Source organism: Symphodus melops (genome assembly GCF_947650265.1).
Source record: "Symphodus melops genome assembly, chromosome: 2".
In the NCBI taxonomy this organism is placed as follows: domain Eukaryota; kingdom Metazoa; phylum Chordata; class Actinopteri; order Labriformes; family Labridae; genus Symphodus; species Symphodus melops.
This window is the reverse complement of record NC_136692.1, coordinates 10,888,775-10,910,663: the sequence shown is the minus strand read 5'-3', so window position 1 is coordinate 10,910,663 and position 21,889 is coordinate 10,888,775. Positions and strand designations below refer to the sequence as shown.

The 21,889-nt window shown below is 38.6% G+C and overlaps 1 protein-coding gene across 2 annotated transcripts in view; it reads left to right on the top strand.

Moving 5' to 3' along the window:
• Positions 1-733: 733 nt before the first annotated feature.
• The window catches only part of nr3c2 (nuclear receptor subfamily 3, group C, member 2), a 69,616-nt gene continuing 48,460 nt past the window's right edge, over positions 734-21,889 (top strand). Inside the window, exons 1-2 of one of the 2 annotated variants that reach the window (XM_079338236.1) lie at positions 734-1,139; positions 2,614-4,428. In XM_079338236.1, coding sequence (XP_079194362.1) covers positions 2,633-4,428 — 1,796 coding nt within the window. In that variant the 5' untranslated portion in view covers positions 734-1,139; positions 2,614-2,632. Of the gene's footprint in view, positions 1,140-1,182; positions 1,427-2,613; positions 4,429-21,889 lie in introns of those variants that run through there. The other variant, XM_079338237.1, reaches the window with a different exon arrangement.

Here is a 21,889-nt window from a genome sequence, read left to right as displayed (position 1 = left end):
TTACATACGATGGGGGTTGACATCCAAAAGAAAGTAAAGAAAATTAGAGTTGTAGCTTGTCAATCTTTCCTTTAAAGAGGCACAAAAAGAGGACCTCTGTCATAGTTTTGACATGAGATGAATTAAGTGGCAGAGTGACCACTCAAGACGCAGCAATAGAAATATTGCTCCACCTAGTGGAGGCAGTAGTTAGTTTTACACATGACAACAGCCAGGCTTGATTTAAAGTACAGTGACCCCTACTTCAACATTTGAAGAGTTTTAAAGGTCCATGGCAACTGTCAAGAAAGGCTTGGGAGGCTGTTCCCCTACAAGTCTTCTTATCAAAATCGTCAGTGCGCGTGCGTACGGGTTAATGAACACGAGCTCCTTTTATAAAAGAGTATTAGGGATGAGAAAAGATAGATGGATGAGATAGATACATACTTTATTGATCCTGAGGGAAATTCAAAGAAAAGACTAAAGAAGAAAAACATAACAACATGATAATGGGAAGACGAAAGATGATTGGAGTCGAACAAGAAAAAGTGTTCGAGAAAATATTCAGGGAATAGTTAAATTAGACTGAATGAAAGGAAAACTGCCTCGCGCAGTTATCTTGTGAGTTCATACAAACAACATCGCACTGAGCGCGGTGCCCTATTTCCAGGCGGCTCCGTCTACCTGCGCTGAGCCCCTCCCCTCTCTCCCCTCTGCCTCTCCTCCTCCTCCTCCCCCCCCCCTCCTCGGAGTTTGTGTTGCACTCGTTGCAGTAGGAGGGTCCATGTGCACAGAGTGACGTCGCCCTGACTTGAAGTCCTAACGACTCCTTCGTTTGTTTTTTAATACTCTTTTTATCCGGGGCCCTGAATCGGTAATCTGCAAAATTGCGGCCATAATGTGAGATGATCTGAGGCTTTCGTCCGACCCACCGCTGTGGTTCGTCCTGTCAGGAGCAGCGGCTCGCTGTAGAGGATTAATACGCAATTCTCCGCTGTGTCTAGCTGTCAAACTGAAAACTATGTACTGGGAAGAGTAGACGGAACACATTTGTTGACATTTATTCACTTTGCTTGACGTGTCTTTTTTTTTTTTGCCCTCTGGATTATTTCGCTGCCCAGCAACACGGCCACCTGACAACTCTGAATGTCGTAATTAAGGTAAGGAGAGCACGGAGCAGGCTGTTCGGCTGCACATTTTAATTTGGCGCTGGCTCTGGGATCATAATGAAACTCTTCACTGTTCAGTCACATTAATGTGCATGCAAGCTCGCACCCGCTTTCCCCACATTTGCTGTGGGGAATACAAGAACTTTCAATTGGGACCGTTAGCTGCGTCGTGAATGTCGCCGTAAAGTTTGTCTTTTTTTTTGTGGGGTCAAAAACTGCCACAACACTTCTTTACAGATTGAACTGTTAAAGCCTACCGCACCTGTCAAGAAGTGCTCGTGAGTAGATAGAACTGTCAAATTTCTCCTAAAAATGTTGACTTTGATTCTTAAAATGTTCTTCCTTCTGCACTTGCTCTTGCCTCGCAACTAGAAAGCCGTCAGTGAGACGACTTTAACACAGCAAAATAAGTTCCAACAGCAACAATACAGCAAAAATCGTCTTTTTGAATTTATTCTGCGCAAACGCAAAATGGAGAGGGAGTTGCATGGTGTAGCCTACATGACAGGACAATCACGGCAGGAGCGAGAGTCAAGTAAAAAGCTGACTTTAATTTTCTAGTTTTATGTTTTAAAATCTGCACATAAATTAGCACAACATGTTCTGCAAGCAACACAAAATAACTTTAAGTGTTTATGTTTGCATCTTCAGAGCTGCGAGCTCTTTAAAGAGTGCAGCGGTGCATGCAAAGCAAATATTTAAACAGCACCTAAAGCGATGCATTATTGATAGCCTATAATAAACATTATCAAATGTTGATTAACTGCCAGTAATGCTGTTGCTCATAACACGGCCGAGACTGCTATTCAATCAACATTTCAAGTTGTGTCGCAGCTATGTTGTGGCTGCAAGAGCAATAACTATTAAGTGACAGTTTTTCGACCAATCTATGGAAAGCTGGTGGATTTCTGGCTGTACTGTCCAATAGAAGCACAGCAGAGGTGGGAATCTAAACCCAGACGACGTCACGTAGATACCTTAACCCTTGCAGTGCCGTTTTCCTCAAAGTTATCAGACTGTACATCTAATGTCGTGCAGAGATAAGGAGCCCTATATCATCTGTATGACTGAGAGAGGAAATACTGCACAGACTGACTTTGGAATTTTTCCCAGATTAAACATAGTGTTACCACAGAATAATGTACGTTTGTTTTGGCGCTATGTGTAAGTAGGTCATTATGGGCTACTTTAATCAAAATTAAAACAGTTCAAATCTGTGTTACTTGATACAATTTCTCTACTTCTTCACAAACCCTTTTCCTTTGCCTCATCAGGTTTTTTAGCCACATAACAGAACATACTGGTTTTGTATTGAAAATCAGATACTTTATTTACATTCAGGATTTTAGGCTTATTTGCATATTCCCTAATAAATCATTTAGTCTTGCATGAAACCTATAATCTTTGCCAGAATGTAATTTTTTTAATTTTTGTTTTTTAAAATTTATTTTCCTTTTATATCCAGGTGACTCGATGAGCCAGCAATGGAGACCAAGAGATACCAAAGTTTCTTTGAGGGAAGCGACACAGAGAACAAATGGTCACAGGTCCCTGGCAGTATGGAGCACTGCTGCAACACAGAGGATTCAGGTTTGACCAGCAGCGACATCTTGATGGACATAGTCAATGTGAGCTGCCCTGCTGGAAGTCCAGCTACTGACTGCAAAGACAACAACATAAAAAAACAGGAGCAGCCAATGCTCCGGCTCAGCCAGAACCAGCCATTTGTTCTCCCACACTTCAACAACTCTCTCCATGGTCATAAGCAGGAAATGGACTCCAAGGAGCTTTCCAAGACTGTGGCTGAGTCAATGGGCCTGTATATGAATGCAGCCAGGGAGGCGGACTTTGCCTTTAGCCAGCACGGGGGTGGCACTAGCCCTGGAAAGATGTATCCAGCATGTGGACGGCCTCTAGAAGAGACCCAGTGTGGTTCCACAAAGAGCCCCAAGTTAAAGCCTTTTGGTTTTCCACAGCCAAACACCACTCCTAGAGAATGCCCCACTGGAACTCAGATTAGTTCAGTGTCATTGCTGGCTTCATCTCTCTCCTGCAGCCCCCAGACCTCCAGTTCAATCTCTAGCCCTGGCAACAACTTGGTGTCATCAACCACCAGCCCCCCTACATGTTTTGGACCAGTGTGCTCGTCCGTTAATAGTCCTGTAAGCCAGACGTCCTGTGCCGCAACTCTTGCCAACATCAAGCGCAGGAATTCAGCAACATGTAGCCCTGTAGAGTCTAGCACAGTGGGTTCACCACCGCTTACTAGCCCACTCAATGTCATGAGGTCACCCATGTCCAGCCCTCAGAGCATGAGTAGCGTGCGATCACCTCCGTCCTGCAGCACCACTTGTAACATCAGGTCCTCCGTCTCAAGCCCAACAGGCGGTGGCTGCACCAGTACAGCAAACAGCTGTAACCCAGTAAGGCCGTCCATCTCCAGTCCGGCTACAGGAAGCAACATGGCGGTCAGCAGCCCTCAGAACCCCTCCTCTGCTGGGTTTCCAGTATCCAGTCCTGCTAGTGGGCTTGGTTTGGTGCAGAATGACACCAACAGCCCTGAAGCAGCCAGTCTGACCAGAGACACAGACTTCAAACATTTTGAATTCCCTAAAGTAGAGATGGTAGACGGGGAGGTGTTCAATGTGGGCTTAGACCAGATGGGCATGGTTAAGTATATAAAGAATGAGCCAGGAACTGACTTTAGGAGCATGTGTTTGGGCAGCTCTAAATGTAACTCAAGTAGCACACCTTTTATCACACAGATTAAGAGTGAGCCAGACCATAATGAGGGATGTATGAACCAACAACCGTACGGCGAGCAGTCACCATCCCTTGGTCTCTTTCCTGCATCTGAGACCACCTATTTGTCTCTGAGGAATAACATTGACGAGTACAGCCTTTCTGGTATCTTAGGACCACCTGTCTCCTCCATGAATGGGTCCTATGAGCCCGAAGTGTTCTCCAACAACGTCCTATCCAAAGGGGTTAAGCAGGAGACCACTGATGGCAGCTATTACCAAGAAAGCATGCCCACATCAGCCATTGTTGGAGTTAATTCTGGTGGACATTCATTCCATTACCAGATTGGAGCGCAAGGAACAATGGCTTTCACACGTCATGATGTGAGGGACCAGTCCAACCCTTTGTTGAATCTTATTTCGCCTGTAACAGCATTAATGGAGTCATGGAAAACTCGGCCGGGCATGTCACAGGGGTCTCTGTCAGGCAGAGGTGAAGGATACCCAGGGCAGAACTGCATCACAGACGGCATGTCAAGGTAAGAAGAGTTAACATTTCTCTTAAACCTGAGTGTGTTCCAGTGATTCTCCTTCAGATAGCTGGCTTTGAATGTTTTCTTTTTTTTTTTCAAAGTAACATAATGAACCGTAACTCTAAAATGACAGGACATTTTTATTTTTCTCAAATTATGTTTTTTTTTTTTCCCAACAAATGTCACTCCGCTTCTATAATGTTGTGTCTGTCTACTGGATCAGATAGGTAAAGGGTCGTTTTTTTTTTTCAGTGAGTCTCATATTTCACAAGGGATTTAGGGCGTTTGCTTTGAATGGTACAAAAATAAAAACAACAGCAGGGCTTGGGAGAGGCAGCGGGATGCTGGCCGGGGTAACAGGAATTAAAGAACGCTGTCCAGGTCATTGTTATAGTAGCATGTGATCACAACATCTATCTGCTAGCATTGCCCTGTGCTCTACTGTAACACAGAGGCAAAGTTTACCTCTTATCATACTCCTGTGTGTATGTACAACAACTAAATGTAATGGTCTGTTATCAGGAGGTCTGGTGAAGACCTTGTGTAATGAAAATATCTGTTTTTATGGGCCATGAGCCATTGGCAGCGTCATAAATTATGAATGATTGATCACATGCTTTTGTTGCCAAACTGATGAAATAAACAGTTGCTTTGTGAGTTTGGGGGCTGAGACTAAACAAACACGCTTAAGAGGTGAAAATCTAAAATAGCTGCCAATCTGGAAAAGTGCAACTTTGACACAGTTGTTTCATGTCCACTGTATTCTGGTGTCCTAGTGGTATGTGAAGCTGAGGGAAGTAAATTATCAACAGCACGATTAATAAGAGAAAATAAAAATGTCATTATATTGACCAGGAAACACTTGGTACCATTGTTAAAAACAGAAGTATTAAATGCAGGTAACAAAAGAGGGGTTTATAAACTGGTACAAAGAGGTATTAAAAAAAAAGCCTTATAGGACTTCCTGTTACTTTAATGGCCGTGAGAGTTGTTTGAGCTGCTGCTGGTATGTTGATTTACTTTTACCGTTGCATTCGATTGTAACTTTTTGATTGAATTTGTCATAACTAACTTTTGAAGATTTTCACTTGTTGCTCAAGAATTTTCTTTCTTTTTTTTTTTTTCATTTTTAAGTTTTCATGGACAAGTATGAAGGTATAAAAAGTTCAGTAATATTATTGTATATTCACATGACCGCAAACATTTTATTTATATTATAAATAAGTACAATACAAAACATACACATTGATAAGGTTTTTTTTTGCGTCAATATTAACTTCATTATTAAAAGATGCACTTAAAATTGATATCCATTCATTTGTTACTATAGCGTAGGTCGTCTGATATGATCACTCACTTTTTTACCTAATTATATTAAAAACACAATCCATCTAAAGTCATTTTGTATATCAAAAAGAAACACATAAAGGACAGTGAGTCAGTGTGTGTGTGTGTCGTCCTGACCTGATTGTCTTATCATCAGTATATTTGATATCTTTTCTGTTTGACATGTTCATACAGTTTTTTACGTAACACTACACACTCATCTAGAGAGTGTGTACTCCATCTGTGTGTCCTGTCTATGTGTGTGCGCGCTAGAGCAAGGCTTGAGGAGACTGATACAGCCCCGTTACCTTGGAGGCGACCCATATGGCAGGAGCCAAAGCGATGTTGACGGGATCACTGCCACCTTGGTCCTAATGAGATCCAGCTTAGCCCTAATGTCAGACAGGATGACAGTAAGAGGTGGGCCACAAGGCAGCTAGCCAAGCAGCAAGGAAGGCAGAAAAACACAAACATACATAAAACTAATGCACACATGCTGTCTCTTTCTCACACGCACACGCACACACACACACACACACACACACACACACACACACACACACACACACACACACACACACACACACACACACACACACACACACACACACACAGTTTTAGGAAGAACCCAAGAATTCTACATTTAATTAGGGGTGCCTATTTTTACTGTCCTCTTGCACTAGTTGTATTGTATTGTTCGGCATCCATACTAAGATACAGTATATGAACAGGAATATTATATCCTGGCTGAAATCTGAAAATGCACTGCAGGAAATCTGTGGCACTTTGGAGCTATGGACCGACTACATTGTACCAGGGCCCAATATTTCATGGCAAAAAATGTTACGTAACCATTAAAAAGCACAACTAGAACTCTTTGATCCGCTGAAGCCTTGGATGACAGAGTGTAAAATCCCTCGGCTCTTTTTTTTTCTCACATTGGTTTCCTCTGTAAATGGTTTTAATTAAAAATGGCTGCTCATCTGAGCAGTCTGGATTACTTTGCGCAAAAACGTTCTCGCTCAAATCGGCAAGAGAGGAGGGAGAAGAAAACTAACTATAATTGTTGTATGTATATGATGTGATTTAAACTGAATACTTTGACTAACTCTGTGTCCAGAATGGAGCATTGTATGTGATCTAATTAGGATTCTTCAAGATTGTTTCAAGTTTCTTACTTTTTTTTAATTTTTTTTTTTTTTTACTACAAGTAGTGCACTATTATCTCTTCTGAAGAACATTTGAAAAGATTTTCACGGTGGTTTTATATTAACCAAATGTGCTTTGTATGAAAAATATAAATATGGAAATTTTGATCAAATGACCTACATTAGTGTGCTGGATTATGCTTGCTGACTGCCTAAATCTGAGAATCTCTTTTCATCCTATTCTGGGCATTTTCCTGCTGGTTTTTCTCATTCATGTTAAACCAATAGAATTACTCTAAAACTTGTCAGCTCCCTGACCTAATAATTATAATCTGACAAATGGTACAGGCTTAAAACATTAAAAACAACAATGTTTTTTTTTCCATTTAGAAATTTTGTCATTAAATTTTTTTGCTATATTTATAGTTTCTAGAGAAGTGGCACCCAAGTATATAGTCTGACCTTTTTCCCTGCAGCCAGTTTCTGCAGATCCACACCACAGTGTGCCCTTCATGAGGAAGGTCCAGATTGGAGCGGGCAGAAAGCTTTAGACTGGACTCTGGCCAACTCTCAATGTTCTACAGAGGGATGAAAAGGCATACTCCTGAGAGCACACTAATAAGGCTTTAATTGTATGTTCCTCCACTAAATTAATGGATGGAAATGATTTGATTAATTCAGACACTGCTGGATACTAATATCCAATTAAAGCCCAACACCAGGCACGCACAGGGGCTCCCAGTGCATTATGGGTTCCTGACTGAGAAGCGGGCAGCAGCTTGTGTTTGGGTTGTGAAAGGATAATAAAGGTGAAGGTGTTGGGGAATGGTGGGGTTCAGCAGTCTACACAGCAGACAAAATAATCTGACAGAGAAGTGATTTTATACCTTAAGCATGTGTATTCATTCTTTGCATTTTTGCATATACTGTAGAGTTTAAATTAAATAAAGTTTAATTGTGCCCAGTAGGGGCCACATTATAGTAACAAGTATTTTTATTATTTTACTCTTTTCATATAGAATTATTTGCTTAAAAATTAAATAATTTTTTTGTAAGCTCCCTTTGTAAGTATTTTAAACTGACTCACTTATGCAGGAACGATTGAGAATTACCATTTATCTTAAGCAATGTACAAAAAGAGTTAACCTTTTAATATTTTGCAAATGCAATGAATCATTTTTTTTCTTTTATTTAATTATACTGTACATTGATAAAAATAATGCTGCTTATAGGTTGTGACTTATCCACACTTAATGAATAAATTGGGGTCAACCGGTTGAGGGTTGAAGTTGTCATGTTTTCAACATAGAGGACATTTTTTACATTTTTAAGTGCAGAACGCTAACCACGTTTATAAAGAAAATATGTATTTATTGGATTTTTTTTCATTTCATTTCAATATGTGTTTCAAAAGAGCTTTTTTCATTAATCCAGACCAGTGTGCTGGTTTGAGAGGACATAGGGTGAAAAAGGTCATGCTTTTCACAGTGATTAAAAACCCTTTAAGAGAATTGACAGTCCATTGAAGGCTTCTCAGAAAAGTTGATCTCAGCCAAGAATCAATGAAAAAAAAAAAAGAATACATTTAAAGAGAAGTACACAGGGAAGTTGCCTTATTATACCCTCACCATACATATCAACATATACTAATGTTCACTAATCACACTCAGTCACGCTCTTTGCATACAAACGTCTATATTTTCAGAATTCGTCTTCACAAACAATCACTGCCAAAAGTAGAGAAAAGCAACTTTAGTGTGTGACAACAAAGTAACAAGGAGCTTTTTAAAGAGGAATTCATGGATTCAGGATTCATTGTTACGTTAACCTTCAAGTCCTCTCATAAAATGTGCGTTGCTAGCAGTGAAAAACTGTGCATTGTTATTTTAAGCCTAGCCAGGCCCCCTCCTTCCCATCTCCTTTTGGGAATCACTGCCTAAGGACGCGCTCACACAGGGGGGCAATCGTGCTTCAGCACTGTGCAGGACAACTTTGTCTGGTGTGAGTGCACCCTAAATGTGTAAATACCCAGCAGCTGATGGATTAAAATCTATAGCAAGCATTATTTTAATCATAGAATTGGGCATTAAAATTGATAGAAAATAGAATAGAAAACGTTAAATGTTAAAATGTTCAAAGAGTAACTTTTTTTTTTACAGTATATGGAAATCTACATGCTCTGAAATATAGTGAGAATATCTTAAATCTGGTGTCAGTGGGCTCCTACAGGCATTTCAAACATGTCTTTCAGTGCAGCAGTCCAGTCTAACATTTAGAGAAATAAATTGGCTTGTTCCTTAATGCAGAAATCAGTCATGTTCTAACATTGAGCCCAAGAATAAAAAAAAGTCAGTGTGATAGTCATAGCATTCAAAACCATGAATCAGTTTAAAAAAAAAGAAAGAAAGAAATCTGACACTCTGGACCATAGAGACAGTTTTGAGCTTTGAAAACACATTTTAATCACAATAGCACTTTCTTAAACCTTTTCTTTAAAACAGGCTGGTAGTTCTGAATGCATGTAAACAGATTAACATCTACAGAAAAATGATTAAAACTAGTGAATGGAAAAGAAAATATTAATACATAGATCCCACAAGGATCCAGTTCTTTTCTGTCTTCTGGGCAGCCAGTTACTCGGTGGTGTGGGTGTATTGGAGGCTGAGGCTGTGTAAGAGAGGCTGAATTTCCACAGTCTGTTATTCTTAAAATATCAGAATTTATCCTTCAAACTACACATGCCAGGGGAAGATGAAGCTCCATGTGAGGTGTTTTAGACCTCGGCTGCAAGGTGAAGACTTGGTACTGTTGCAGAGAATGACATTTATGGTGCTGATGTTTTTTTTCTTCTTTAAGTTAGAGGGTGTTATCATGTTTAGATTGTGCATATACTGTTTAGTTGATCTGATTGATTTGACACTGCAAACAACTTTTTACAGTCTAATACATCTCATTTTCATCTTGAGAAGCTTCCCAGATAATGGTTAATTATGCCATTGACATCCTCAACTTGAACACAGAATCATTGACTGGACTTGTGTCCCTGTTAATGGCAGACTCATTTAACAACTGTTTTAATGAAGGGTTGCCAGTTTTGGTGAACACTCAAATATACTCAAAAGAGTCTACTGCCGTGAGCCAGTTCCACAACCAAAGAATGGGAAAATATACTTTTAATTCACTACATGTAAGAAAAAACCCAACTTCATACTGTGTATCCCTACGTCTGCATGTTTATGTTTTATAATTGTGGTTTTCTGATCAATATAAACTCATCTTTGTTAACAGCCTTTAAAAAAACAGCTAACTGTACCCGCATTCCATCAAACATGGATGAATTAAATTATATGATACTAAACACTGTGGAGCATAGAATCAAAAATATTTTCAAGATATTTAAACTAAATAGTTCCCTTAGGTGGAAGGTGGTAGAGAGCAAAACCGAGCTAAAACCATTGTAAAAAAAAAAAGCAATTTCAGCAAACAAAGTCACCACAATAACTTAGAATGAGGTGATAATATCACAGTTATGTGTTAACTGGATGTTCCACTGACCACAAGAACTATTCTGAAAAGTAAAGGTCACTGCTTAAGTGCTAAAGAAAAGTCTCACTACCATGATTTTGGTTTTTGGGGCAATTTTGGTTTCGCTTCAGTAGCTCTGTTAAATACCACCAAAACTCAAATATTATTTTCCAGTGGGTTTTTCTTGACATTTAGCTAAAAGGTGACAGTCCATCTAAATATCCAACAATGTTATCATATCATGTTGAGCCACAAGGGCACAGTGAGAGCCAGCTTTCTTCTCAAGCTTTATGAATGGATGTTTCTTACCTTGTGCTACTACAGTGTGGGAGTAAATGCCTGCAGTGGATGTGAGCTTTTTAAAGGAGCCAAGATGATACTGTGTGGCACAATGATCGGAAGAAAAAAAAAGCATTTAAAGTCTCCACTCTACTCCTCCTACGCAGAGCCACACAACCATACACATACGCACATACACACAACCCGGCCGCCAACAGTAACAACAACAGCACACATTCTAGGCCGGACTTGACACCCCAATAAAAAGTGTGGTTACTACCGGCCTGGACTTCTGGGATTTGAATGCTTGTTTGTCCTCATTTGAACTTTCCTTCTGAAGCGCAGTCTGGTGACAGAGGGCCAGATTTCCACCAGGCCGGAGCTACAGCTGCAGAGCTACTAGCTTCTACCTACTGCTGACATTCCCTTCTGTTGTTGAGGTCATTAGAAAATAGGTAGAAAAGGAAGCAGAAAACAAAAAGCATTGTACAGTATAGTAGCTTATGTTCAAGAATGAATGCCCTGATTTTTGTAGCATGCTGTCATGTGACATACTGTAGCTGAATTGCAGGCTTTTGTATTACGGACCACTTAGTTTTACAAGTATGAAAATAGTCTTAACGATCTCTCACAAGTGATTTTAAAAATGCCATGAGTCATTGTTTTGTTGCTAAGTTTTTGTGTGGAGGATTTGCAAAGTCATCTGAGATAAAAAAGCAACATGCTGGTACCAGTAATACAGAGTGACTACAAAGAATTATGTTCATATTAAAAGACAAATTACAGAGATAAACTAATCATAAGAGCCTACATCACTCTGGGCATAAATAAAAAAAGAAGTGTTTGTTGAGCTAAATGCAGGCAGATGTCTAATTTATTAGTTGGACATTATTCATCCAGAGCTATAAAAAGTCAATGAGATCTATTTTTTATTATTTGGTTAGGATGATGCAGAGAGAAGCCAATCCTGGCTCTCTCGACAAATGATCGTCTTCCTCTTGTATCCTGATATACTTGACTGAGCAAACAAGCCATGTCTTTATCATTCATGTTTAATTAGAGCTTGCCTAAGTGTTCGCGCCAAAGTGCTTACGTTTAAAACCCAGTGTTTGTCTTTTTGCTTCCTCCATGGAAGGGATGCCATAAAGGAAGACGCTTCAAAAAATGTTAATTGTTAAGCATGAAAGGTTTCCAAAGTAGGTCATGCATAGTTGGCTAAAATAAAGTTACGTGCACGCGCGTGCGCGCGCGTGTGTGTGTGTGTGTGTGTTGGAAAGAGGGGGGTTGTTCGGGGTCCTTTTACGTAACACTTTAATTCTCTCACAAACACACAAACACACACAGATTCAGCGTGCATCCAGAAACATGTCAGCAGGACCCGAGATTTAGAAAAACGCTGTCCTGAGTCATGACGCAAAACATTCATCGCTTTGTTCAACACTTCTTTACAAAACCGGTGAGATGAGCTTCATGTAAAAGAAGGAAAGAATCAATTCCACTTTTTCTTATTTGTGCGTTTAACTTCAGTGACCCTGATTGATATTTTTGAAGTAATTAGATTGTTTTTGTTTGTTTGCTTAATGCATCTACACTATTTGCTCTGCTGCTCGCAGTTGATGTTGTTTCATAGATAGTATTTTTAATTATTGAATATGCAAATACATTAATATTTAGCTTTATCTAAATTGATTTTGCTTTTAAATCAACTCTTCTTTCAAGAGCATGGGAAGCACAACAAACTGTTCTCTATTAAATACTCAGACACAGCTTACACAAGTTATACAGTTTGCAGTGCGTTCCATCATAAAGTCCATCTTTTTATCAGCTGCTTTTTGTATAGTATGTACTATAACTCTGTACATATATGATCAGATCCTCGCCAACGTTTTTTTTTTGTTTTTCAAAATTGCAAAATATATCTTGTGACCAATTTTGTTTGAATGGCCATCTCCCCATTTTTTGCTCAGAGAAACCAAAGTTTTCATATGCAAGCATTTATTGTAATCCTTAAATGATGGTAACATAGAGGCCCTGTCAGTCAGACCATGTTTGTATCGTAACAGTAGCCCATGACACACTGACCCAGCACGTGAAAGGAGGCATCAATGAGCAGGTGACAGCTCAAAGAAAAATATAGTTTTTCATCCTGGACCTGTTTGTAGGGATCAGATCTTTCAATGACGCTGAAGAGGGGTAAAGGTGTTTGTCAGGAAGTGTAATGTGTTTTCTGTTTTCAGCAAAAGAGAGAAGAAAAATAATAATTGATGGGAAGGTCAGCTTACTCATATTACACACACACACACACACACACACACACACACACACACACACACACACACACACACAAACACACAGAAACAGAAAAATGTTTTTGTTACTTCCCTCAGGTTGTGTCTCGTCGTGCAGTTAGTTTTGCCTTTTCTTGTCAAGGTTTTGAGATGTCTATCTCAGACTTCTGACTCCAATACAATGGAAATGAAAGAAATGTTGTTTGTGGAGTTAGGATGTCCAACTGATATCTCTGTTACTCAGTATAATCACCATGAACAGCCCTTAAAATACTTTTACGCTCCAGAGGAAAACTGTTGGCTGTGTTTTGAGTAGATTCATTTATATAGAGGGGAACCTTTGTTTTACTCTGCTCTGTTGGAACAGGAATTGAAAATCTTGAGGACAGACAATGTTTGATTCTGAACATACATATACTGTATAAATATATACTGACTTGTAGAAATATCAAGAATTAGATATATATTAACCAACACGATTGGGTCTGTGAAATCTGTAAGAGTCTGTAATTATAAAGCATTTGTGTTTTTCAAAAACGTATCCCAATTACTGAACATTTTCTCCTGGCACTTTTCTTGAAGGACGGCTTGTGTTCAGACAGCTTTTAACAATTAAATAATGTAATCTCATTTTTAATTATCCGCATCAGGACTGCGATAGATTTCTTTTTTTATTCCTGATTAACTTGTCAATTCTTTTTTTTCAATGAAAGTATGTTGTTTGCTTTGTCTGTCTAAAAAATGTCACAGTATCTCCATGGCCTGTGCTGGCAATCCCAAATGTCTCCCTTGTTCTAATAACATCAAATGATAACAAGTTTACCGTCATCGCTGAGCAAAGAACGCAGAAAATGTTCTCGTCTGAGAAACTGGAATCAGACAATTAGGACTTTTCTTTTATCAAAAATTGTTCACAAACAGGAATCGATCCTCCAAAAAGCTGATTATTATTATTTCTTGGTTGACAAGTGGTCCAAGATTTGTTGCATTTCTCTTGCCAATAGTCACACTAGAACAGATTTTTCCATAGATTTTGTCAATTGACTTAACTGTCCAAAGAAATGTCTACAAAACATCATTTTTGAGATGACTACAGAGATGGAGTGTGGCAGCCATTTTTTTCTTCTTCAAATGAATTGCGGGTGGGTTGTTGGTCATATGACTATGCATATGATTAAGAGTAATGGAACCTGGCCTTTACAGAAACAAGTTGATGGGATATGATTTCATGAACTAAGTACTCGATGCAAAGTACTCTGACTGTTCTGCCTGCAGAGTTTACTGTACCTGGCACAAGCACACATTCCACTGTTCACTGTCTGCTTTTTGTTTCTTTGCCTTCCTCTGACTTGACTGTAGCTGCCTGATTAACTCTACTCTGAAAGGGAGACAGTCTGGAGCTTTTGGGGGGGGTTCTGACTCTTCAGCAGTACGTAGCAGTAGTCTTTTATTCACAACCAAACTCAGATGCTGGACCTGCTTTACGGAGAACGTGAAAGAAACTGAAAAAACAACGTACTGTCATGTTGTTCTGACAAGTTATTACATAACCACACAATAATGAATCTGTTGTTTGTCAAACGACACACAGGTGTGCTCACAGACAACTTTTTTGGTTTCGTTGCAGTTTGTTGTAATGATGCTGACATTAAGGTAACAAAGGAAGGGCAGCAGGAAAATGTAATGTAGGTCATGATTCAGGTTTATCCGGTCAGTTCTTGTTGTCAATTGTCATTGTTGTACTGATTCAATTATCTGTGTAATCTTACACTAGGATAAAAGTCATGTAGGGTACTAATACAATAGATCAGAGCTTACATTTTCACTACGTATATTGCACTTGTTAAACTTGAACTTGAAAAAAGAGTCTGCTCCAATACAATGCTCTCCTGCCATGTGAACACTAAAGGAAGACACTGCATTAACTTCTCATCTATTCCTGCACTTGAAGCATTTTTTCAAGTGCTACTACGCGGAATGAATTATTTATTTTATCCATCACCCTCGCTGTCTACTAAAATCACTGGTAAAGCTCAATCTTACTTATTTTGATGCTAAATCAGTATGAATTACATAATTCAAATCAAGCAGGCTCTCTTAATTTTTTGTTTCATGACATGAACTTTATTAAACTTCTTAACAGAGCAATATGTAATTCTGTCACGCAGTGTTTCAAATGAGTAATGTCTGATCGTATAGTAAGGCCCTTTTATGATTTCATTCATCAGATATCTTACATATTGGTCCTTTAAACCGTTCATGTATGTAAGGCATTAAACAATACAACTGTAACACAATAATAAAAAACAACAACAACAGGAAAACCATACAAGCACCAGGTCCCACAGGCTCATTCACATTAATCATATCGAAACAGATGTCGCTTGAAATGTGACAATTTAATCAGGAAAAAATAATGCCCAAATCTGGGTTTTTAAAAATAATTCCTCCTCTTAATTATTGGTTCTGAAGCTTACGAGAGAATCCTAAAATCTTAAAGCATTTCATTGTCTTTCAAATAAATGTGTCTAATTTCCCTCTTATCTTTCCATAAACCACAACAAATGTAAGGAATGGTCAAAATGTATTGAAGCATGCATTGAAGTACCACATTGCTATAACATTAAACCAACTTTCCTAATTCTGACTTACTGTAGATGCAGGTCACCTTGATGGATACATTCCAACAATGGTGATAGGCATTACTGGAGGTTGCTGCCTCTTGGCAAGGGCAGGTAGCAATTGTGTCAAAAGAATTGCAGTTATATCTTGAAACATGGTCCAACGCCTCACGGATTTTCACTTTCCACTTTTGTGTTTTCTGTCTGATGAAGAGAAAGCGTGACATAATCGTTATGTGTCAGAATCCAAATGTTTATTGGATGAAAAAACAGGAACAAAGCAGTTAAACATTATCCCTGTAATAACAGCATTTCAGCTTCCAACAGCAGGAAACTGGCCGCCATGAGAGTATTAGTGAAAGGTCTCACCTGCCATCTTTGTACACCTCTATTCTACAGTATGTCTTTTTCTGATATAGCAAAAGGTTTCCTGTTTCAGTTTCATAAACTGTGTAGTTTTGAACATTTTTTTCTTTGCGACCTGTGAGGAGAAGCTGCCTCCTGCATTGGGTTTGTTTCAGGTTACTGCTGGAGGAGGATGTTATCCTGCTTATTGTGAATGTAGCTGACATGCCTTAAATTCTTGATTCATTCTAGTATGATTACACCCACTCGCTGTGGTGACACATGTGCCTTGTGGTATTTCAGGACCACCACGGAGAAGCTTCTTATTCAGGTGTAATGCGGATACTGCTCCAACAGCTTTTAGGATTGCCTTTTTGACAGGTCGAGCGGTTTTGTAATTTGATTGAAAGATAAAACTTTTCTTTTTTTTTTTAATGTTGCCGTGAGACAACATTCATCAGCTGCTGGATTTTGCTATATAGCATCACTAACTTGACTGCCTTACTTGACAGTAAACCCTCAGGTGTAAAACTGCTTTTTTTGTATCTTTTCAGCATCTAAACATTATCATATAATATATTTTTATAACATCACAATTTAAAGAACTGAATACAGAAAACGCGCTTTACTGGAATGCAAAGCCATTTATTTAGGAGCACCTGTTGCAACTCAGTCCATATCGTTTTATTTAACATTTGACAAATAGCCAGTCTTATAAGGATTTTTGAGGGAGGTTTCGAGCGTTGTTGATTTCAAGGCTGGCCAGGGCCCCCTCTGGTTAACCCCTGCATCTGCCCCTGGTTGTAGAGTTGTATCGAGATGATAACTTAGAATCTTGGGGCCAAAGACTCAAGCTGTTATTTTTTATTAGTCTGGGGGACAAGAGTGTTGGATACTGCCCCAAAGTGGAATATGAAAACTCAGTAGAATACCAGATATGAGATATGGTACATGTCCCACGTTCTTAAGTTTTATTCTCTTGGGTCTGGCATTGTCTTTTAGAGCTCCCATGTGTGGACTGTATTAGACCAGCTCTGCTGTGAAGGTATGTTTTTTTGTTTTGTTTCTGATAACAAAGTAGCACGCTCATATCATGCAATATTAAATCAGGGCCAAACAGTCACAAGTGTTTCAAGGGGTGATTTCCCCTCAGCGATTAAACTGGAGAGGGGCCAGAAACGGAACAACCATACTGTAGAGAGAGTGACAAAATCTGTTAAAAGGTACTACACCAAGTGTGTGCATGTGTGTGTGGGGTTGTTGATAGTTTACGGTACTGTATCTTAAAACAGAGTCGCCGTGACACTTAAGCGAAGGAGAAATGTCACATTATTCATAACACTTTTAAGGAGTGTTTACTGATAATACTACAAATCAAGCGCTGTCTTATAGCTCAAAAATAGTGAAGCATATTTTAAAAGCAGTTGAATGTTTTTTCTTAAATCTTGAAGAAATAATTTGATTTTAATGTAAAAAGTTGTTGTTTTTTTTCCCTCCGGTCATTTGTTTTATATTCCCTGTTTAAAACAAAACCCTGACTCACCAATACAACTTAAGAAAAGCTCAACCGAGAAGTAAGCTAATGGCTGATCTATAAATGTTAAAGCTTTGAGGTTTCTCCACACATTGATTTAAAGTCACACACAATTAAAAACTAAAAATTAATAATTTGGGACATTCAGCTTACTTATTTGGGGTACAGTACTGTAAGTGGCGAATGTTAAGTTGACAGATATTTTTGGAGGGGGATACTCTTGATGCACTTTTGTAGTCACAAATACACTCTGACTTTCAGAATAGGAAAAACTCAATGTCACTACATGACACCTTTGGTGTTTACTTGCTGGTTGCTGGTCAAAAACATTGTAGATAATTTCATCTCATGTTGTCTTGAATTTGTGGCTGTTGTTCAACAAAACTTAAACAGGCTCACTCTTGGCTAGAAGTCCAGTCTCCATTATGTTTTTATTTCTTACAAGCACTACAATCATTCTACCGAAAAACCTTTGGTGCATCAAATCTTTTGTGGGTGCTATGTTTCATTGGGGGTGTGAGGAGGGTGAGGAAGTGCAACATCCTGTTACTTTAGCTCTTCACCTGAACATGATGTGAAGCAATGACACACACCATTTACACAGTCCCAAGATGAATGGCAGGACAAAACGCTGAGTCAAACATCAGTCTATTCATCCATCCTCTCTCCCCCCAAAAGAATAATGCTGTTTAAAATGAGGTCATGTCATGTGTGGACAAGATGGTGGAGGCGGTGGCATCAGCAGAGGCCGCCTGACGGTTTGACCACTGTAAAGAGCGGTGTTTTAAAACTCTCAACATGACATATCTTCCTGAAAGAAAAAGGTTTGCATAATTATTCATCTGGAAGAAAAAAAATCAAAAATAGCTTTTATGAGGACACACTCATTCAAAGACTTAATTAACTACAAAAGCACTTCTGACAACTTCACCTTTTATTCACTACTTCAAAATGAAACACTTCAAAAAACTTCTTCAATCAATTAATGTCAGGTTGTGACCCTTTATCTCTGAGTGGAGCTGGATCTCACTAAACTTTTCTCCGTGACTTTCATAAGTGTTAGCATGCCAAGTATTTCTTTGTGCAGGGTTTATACTCCTCCTGTTGTTTAGTTTACATGCAGACAGGCTGACGTGGATTCAAAGATTTAGTTCCACATTTGTCTATTTCATACTCTCCTCTGGTCAGACAGAAAACCACGTCCACACGACAATCTGACAGTTAAATACCACAATAAGCCAGAAAAGAGGGACTGAAGACCAACATGTGTGGGCTGCAGGATCTGCTTTTCCCCCATCAGTGGGCTCCCTTTGATTCTTCTTCCCTTTGGGGTGTTAATACTAGGGATGTAACAATTTTCAATATACAATTCAATGACATTGAACTGCTTGTGGTACAGCATCAACGGTCCAATACGCGCTTGTGAATTGCAGTATTCTTGTTTATGCGTTCATTGTATTTCTCTCAGAATGGGCTCGGTTTTTGTTTGCCAGTGAGTCCAGACGCTTCAAATCAGTGGTGTTGGGACATATCTCTTTCAACATTGAGTATAATGTCAAGGAAGAGAAATTGGTAAACAAAACAAAAAAATTACTGTACTTAAACACACGAAACTGCTAATTGTTGCCACACTCAGACACCAGCTGATATATGCATGATGCAGATGGAATAAGAGTGAATGGAGAAAAGTCAAAGCAGCACAAAGTTGCTGTACGCAATGAAATATACAATCCGTTTCTTTGTCAAAGCCTGTGGAAAAAAGTACATATCTTAACAGACTAAAATGTCTTCCTATTTGTAGAGTGGGTCTACGTGACTCATAAGAATCCTGTAAGGGCCAGGCTGTCAGAATCATACAGAATCGTCTAAAAAATCAATGTGTCTATTTAACCGTGGGCTGATGCATCCCTAGTTTTATAAATGTAAAATTGTGCGCATACATGCACTGTGACAAAGTTACACAGTTTTTAAATTGACACATTAATAGTTCATAGAGGTTTTGGCTTAGTTTTCAGTATGGTATCTTTCATTAAGGTATCGTGGAGACATACAGTACCAGCCTTTAAAAAATAGACTTAGTGTACACAGGAGCAGTCAACGCTCTTAAGGTTAATCTAAAGGAGTGTATTGTACCATAATATTAGTGAGGGGTAGATTAAATTAATTTTTTCTCAATAATTTGTAATAAAATGGAATTTTTCCAACATTACTTAAAAAAAGATTTTTGAAAATTTGAAGGTGATGAATGTTTGATGAATATATTTGATGAATACTTTTTAAGAGTCTTCAAATAGATCAAATCTAAAATTTGTGGCTGCCAGGGAGGGGCTAGCTTTACAAATATTTCCAAAACCTACAACTTGCATGAGATTTGGTCAGAGGGCTCAAAGCTCCGGCGAGCACAGCGAATGCATGACAACGGATTTCTTTTTTTAGATGGCTTCAATCTATTTTGAGAGATGGGTAATGATACAGGACATACACTGAAGGACATTCAAACCCGTCAACTCCTCTCTCTTCACACCTCATTGGTCCTAGGGAAGATGGCATTGATGAAAGGTCGTGGTGACTCTGATTAAAAGAGAATAAATTCATGGGGCAGCACAGGGTAGTTTCTACTCGCTACCTCTAGATGGATCGGGTAATTGATCGGATCTGTCCTCACAGAGTTGAGCTCGCTCTGCTTCCCGCAGCTGTTAACCCTGCAGTGTATTAAAATCAGATTAGGCTCTCGTATAGAGAAGTGTGCCAAGGGGAGGGTTACAGCATGTTCACGTGTAACAGCACTTCACCTTCTTACTCCAGCACAAGAAGGAAAATGCAGAATCATAAAGATGCATGTCCTTTAGCTTTGATACCACTTTGATACTGTATCGTCTTTGGAGATTCTTTGGCATATAAAAAAACAAATGTGTGTGTCATTGTGTCTAAGATCACATTGACGAGTAAAATGGTTCTCTGTGATCGTCCTAAGTGTATACTGTACATGCTTGTCGTGTATCTAACAGTTCTAGAACATGAGCACTTCAGTAGCTAAATTAGTTTACTAATGATCTTCTTAAATTTTACATCCTTCAAAGTGATATGACTGAATGCATATTCCAAAGATCATTGTGACTATGGCAAGATCCTCCAAAAAACGTCTAAGGAAAACTGAAATGCACAAGTAAGGTTTATATTAACAGCTTTGAAAAACATATTATTTATGTGCTCAGACTAAAGATATAAAGTGAATTTTTGACTTTTCCCCGATCAATTATTTTCATGGGTGTTATTTTTACGTGTGTTAAAAATCTGTTGATGCAATTACCAATAACAAAAAAAATCTTTTTGTTGGAGAGATGGAATCTCACTTTTGAGAGAAAGCTTTGTATTTAATCATGCTATGTAAAAAAGTGGTTCACCTTTAAACCTACATCCAACACACTGTTAATATTGGTGTAGCTTGTTTGTATTGATATTTAGTTTCTTTAAAACATTGCTATTCTTTGAAAAAGAAAAGTTCCTGTTTGCACCCAAACATGATCGAAAAATGACAATGGCAATTTTCCAATATCATAAATGTATATTTTACTGAATGAAGTGTCCTTTGTCATACATGTGTGCATTATAACAACGAGAAAGCTTGGGCTTCTGATTTTTTTTTTAATCCAACACAAAGTCATTTCACATATCTCACACATTTTCACAGTCGAAAATTTTAATGAGCAAAAAGGAACATACGGAGACCACATATTTCATTAATCTAGACGTTCTTAGTCAAAAGAGTAATACAAGGATCTCAATCATAACATTGTTGAGATTCTTGACATTTGGCTAAGTATACACTTAGTACCATCTCAGCTCATTCATCTCCCTAAATGTAAATTATGTCTTTTTTTTTTTGGTAATTTTTTTTTGCTGAAGGAAGATACAAATGAAGAACCGAAATAACTCCAAGAACAATGTTACGTTTGGTTTGTGTCGATGTCCGTGTGAGAATGTGGGATTTACACTAAAAAGGAAATTGAGCAGAACAGAGAGAGGAGAGACAGAAACAGATAAAGAGTGTCACAAGGGGCTGGATTGGACGGAGCGGGAAAGATGATGATCTGAGATAAACAGGTGGAGGAACAAAAGGGCAGAGAAAGAGAGGGCATGTCTAAGTCCCCTTTCAATTTATTCTATATTGTTCAAATCAGATGACATAATCTGGAGGGAAACGTTTAAATACAGAGCCACATGACCGTAATTAATTCCCACACATCAAGCCACACCTCATTGAATGTATTGTCTTTTTAATTATAGAAAGAAAATCATCAAGGGTGTGATAATAATCATAAAAATGAACAATTCAAGCTACATTTTTATATTTCTGTGCAGGAGTGCAGTTGTTTAAAGGAGCTATCCAAACAGTCTGAA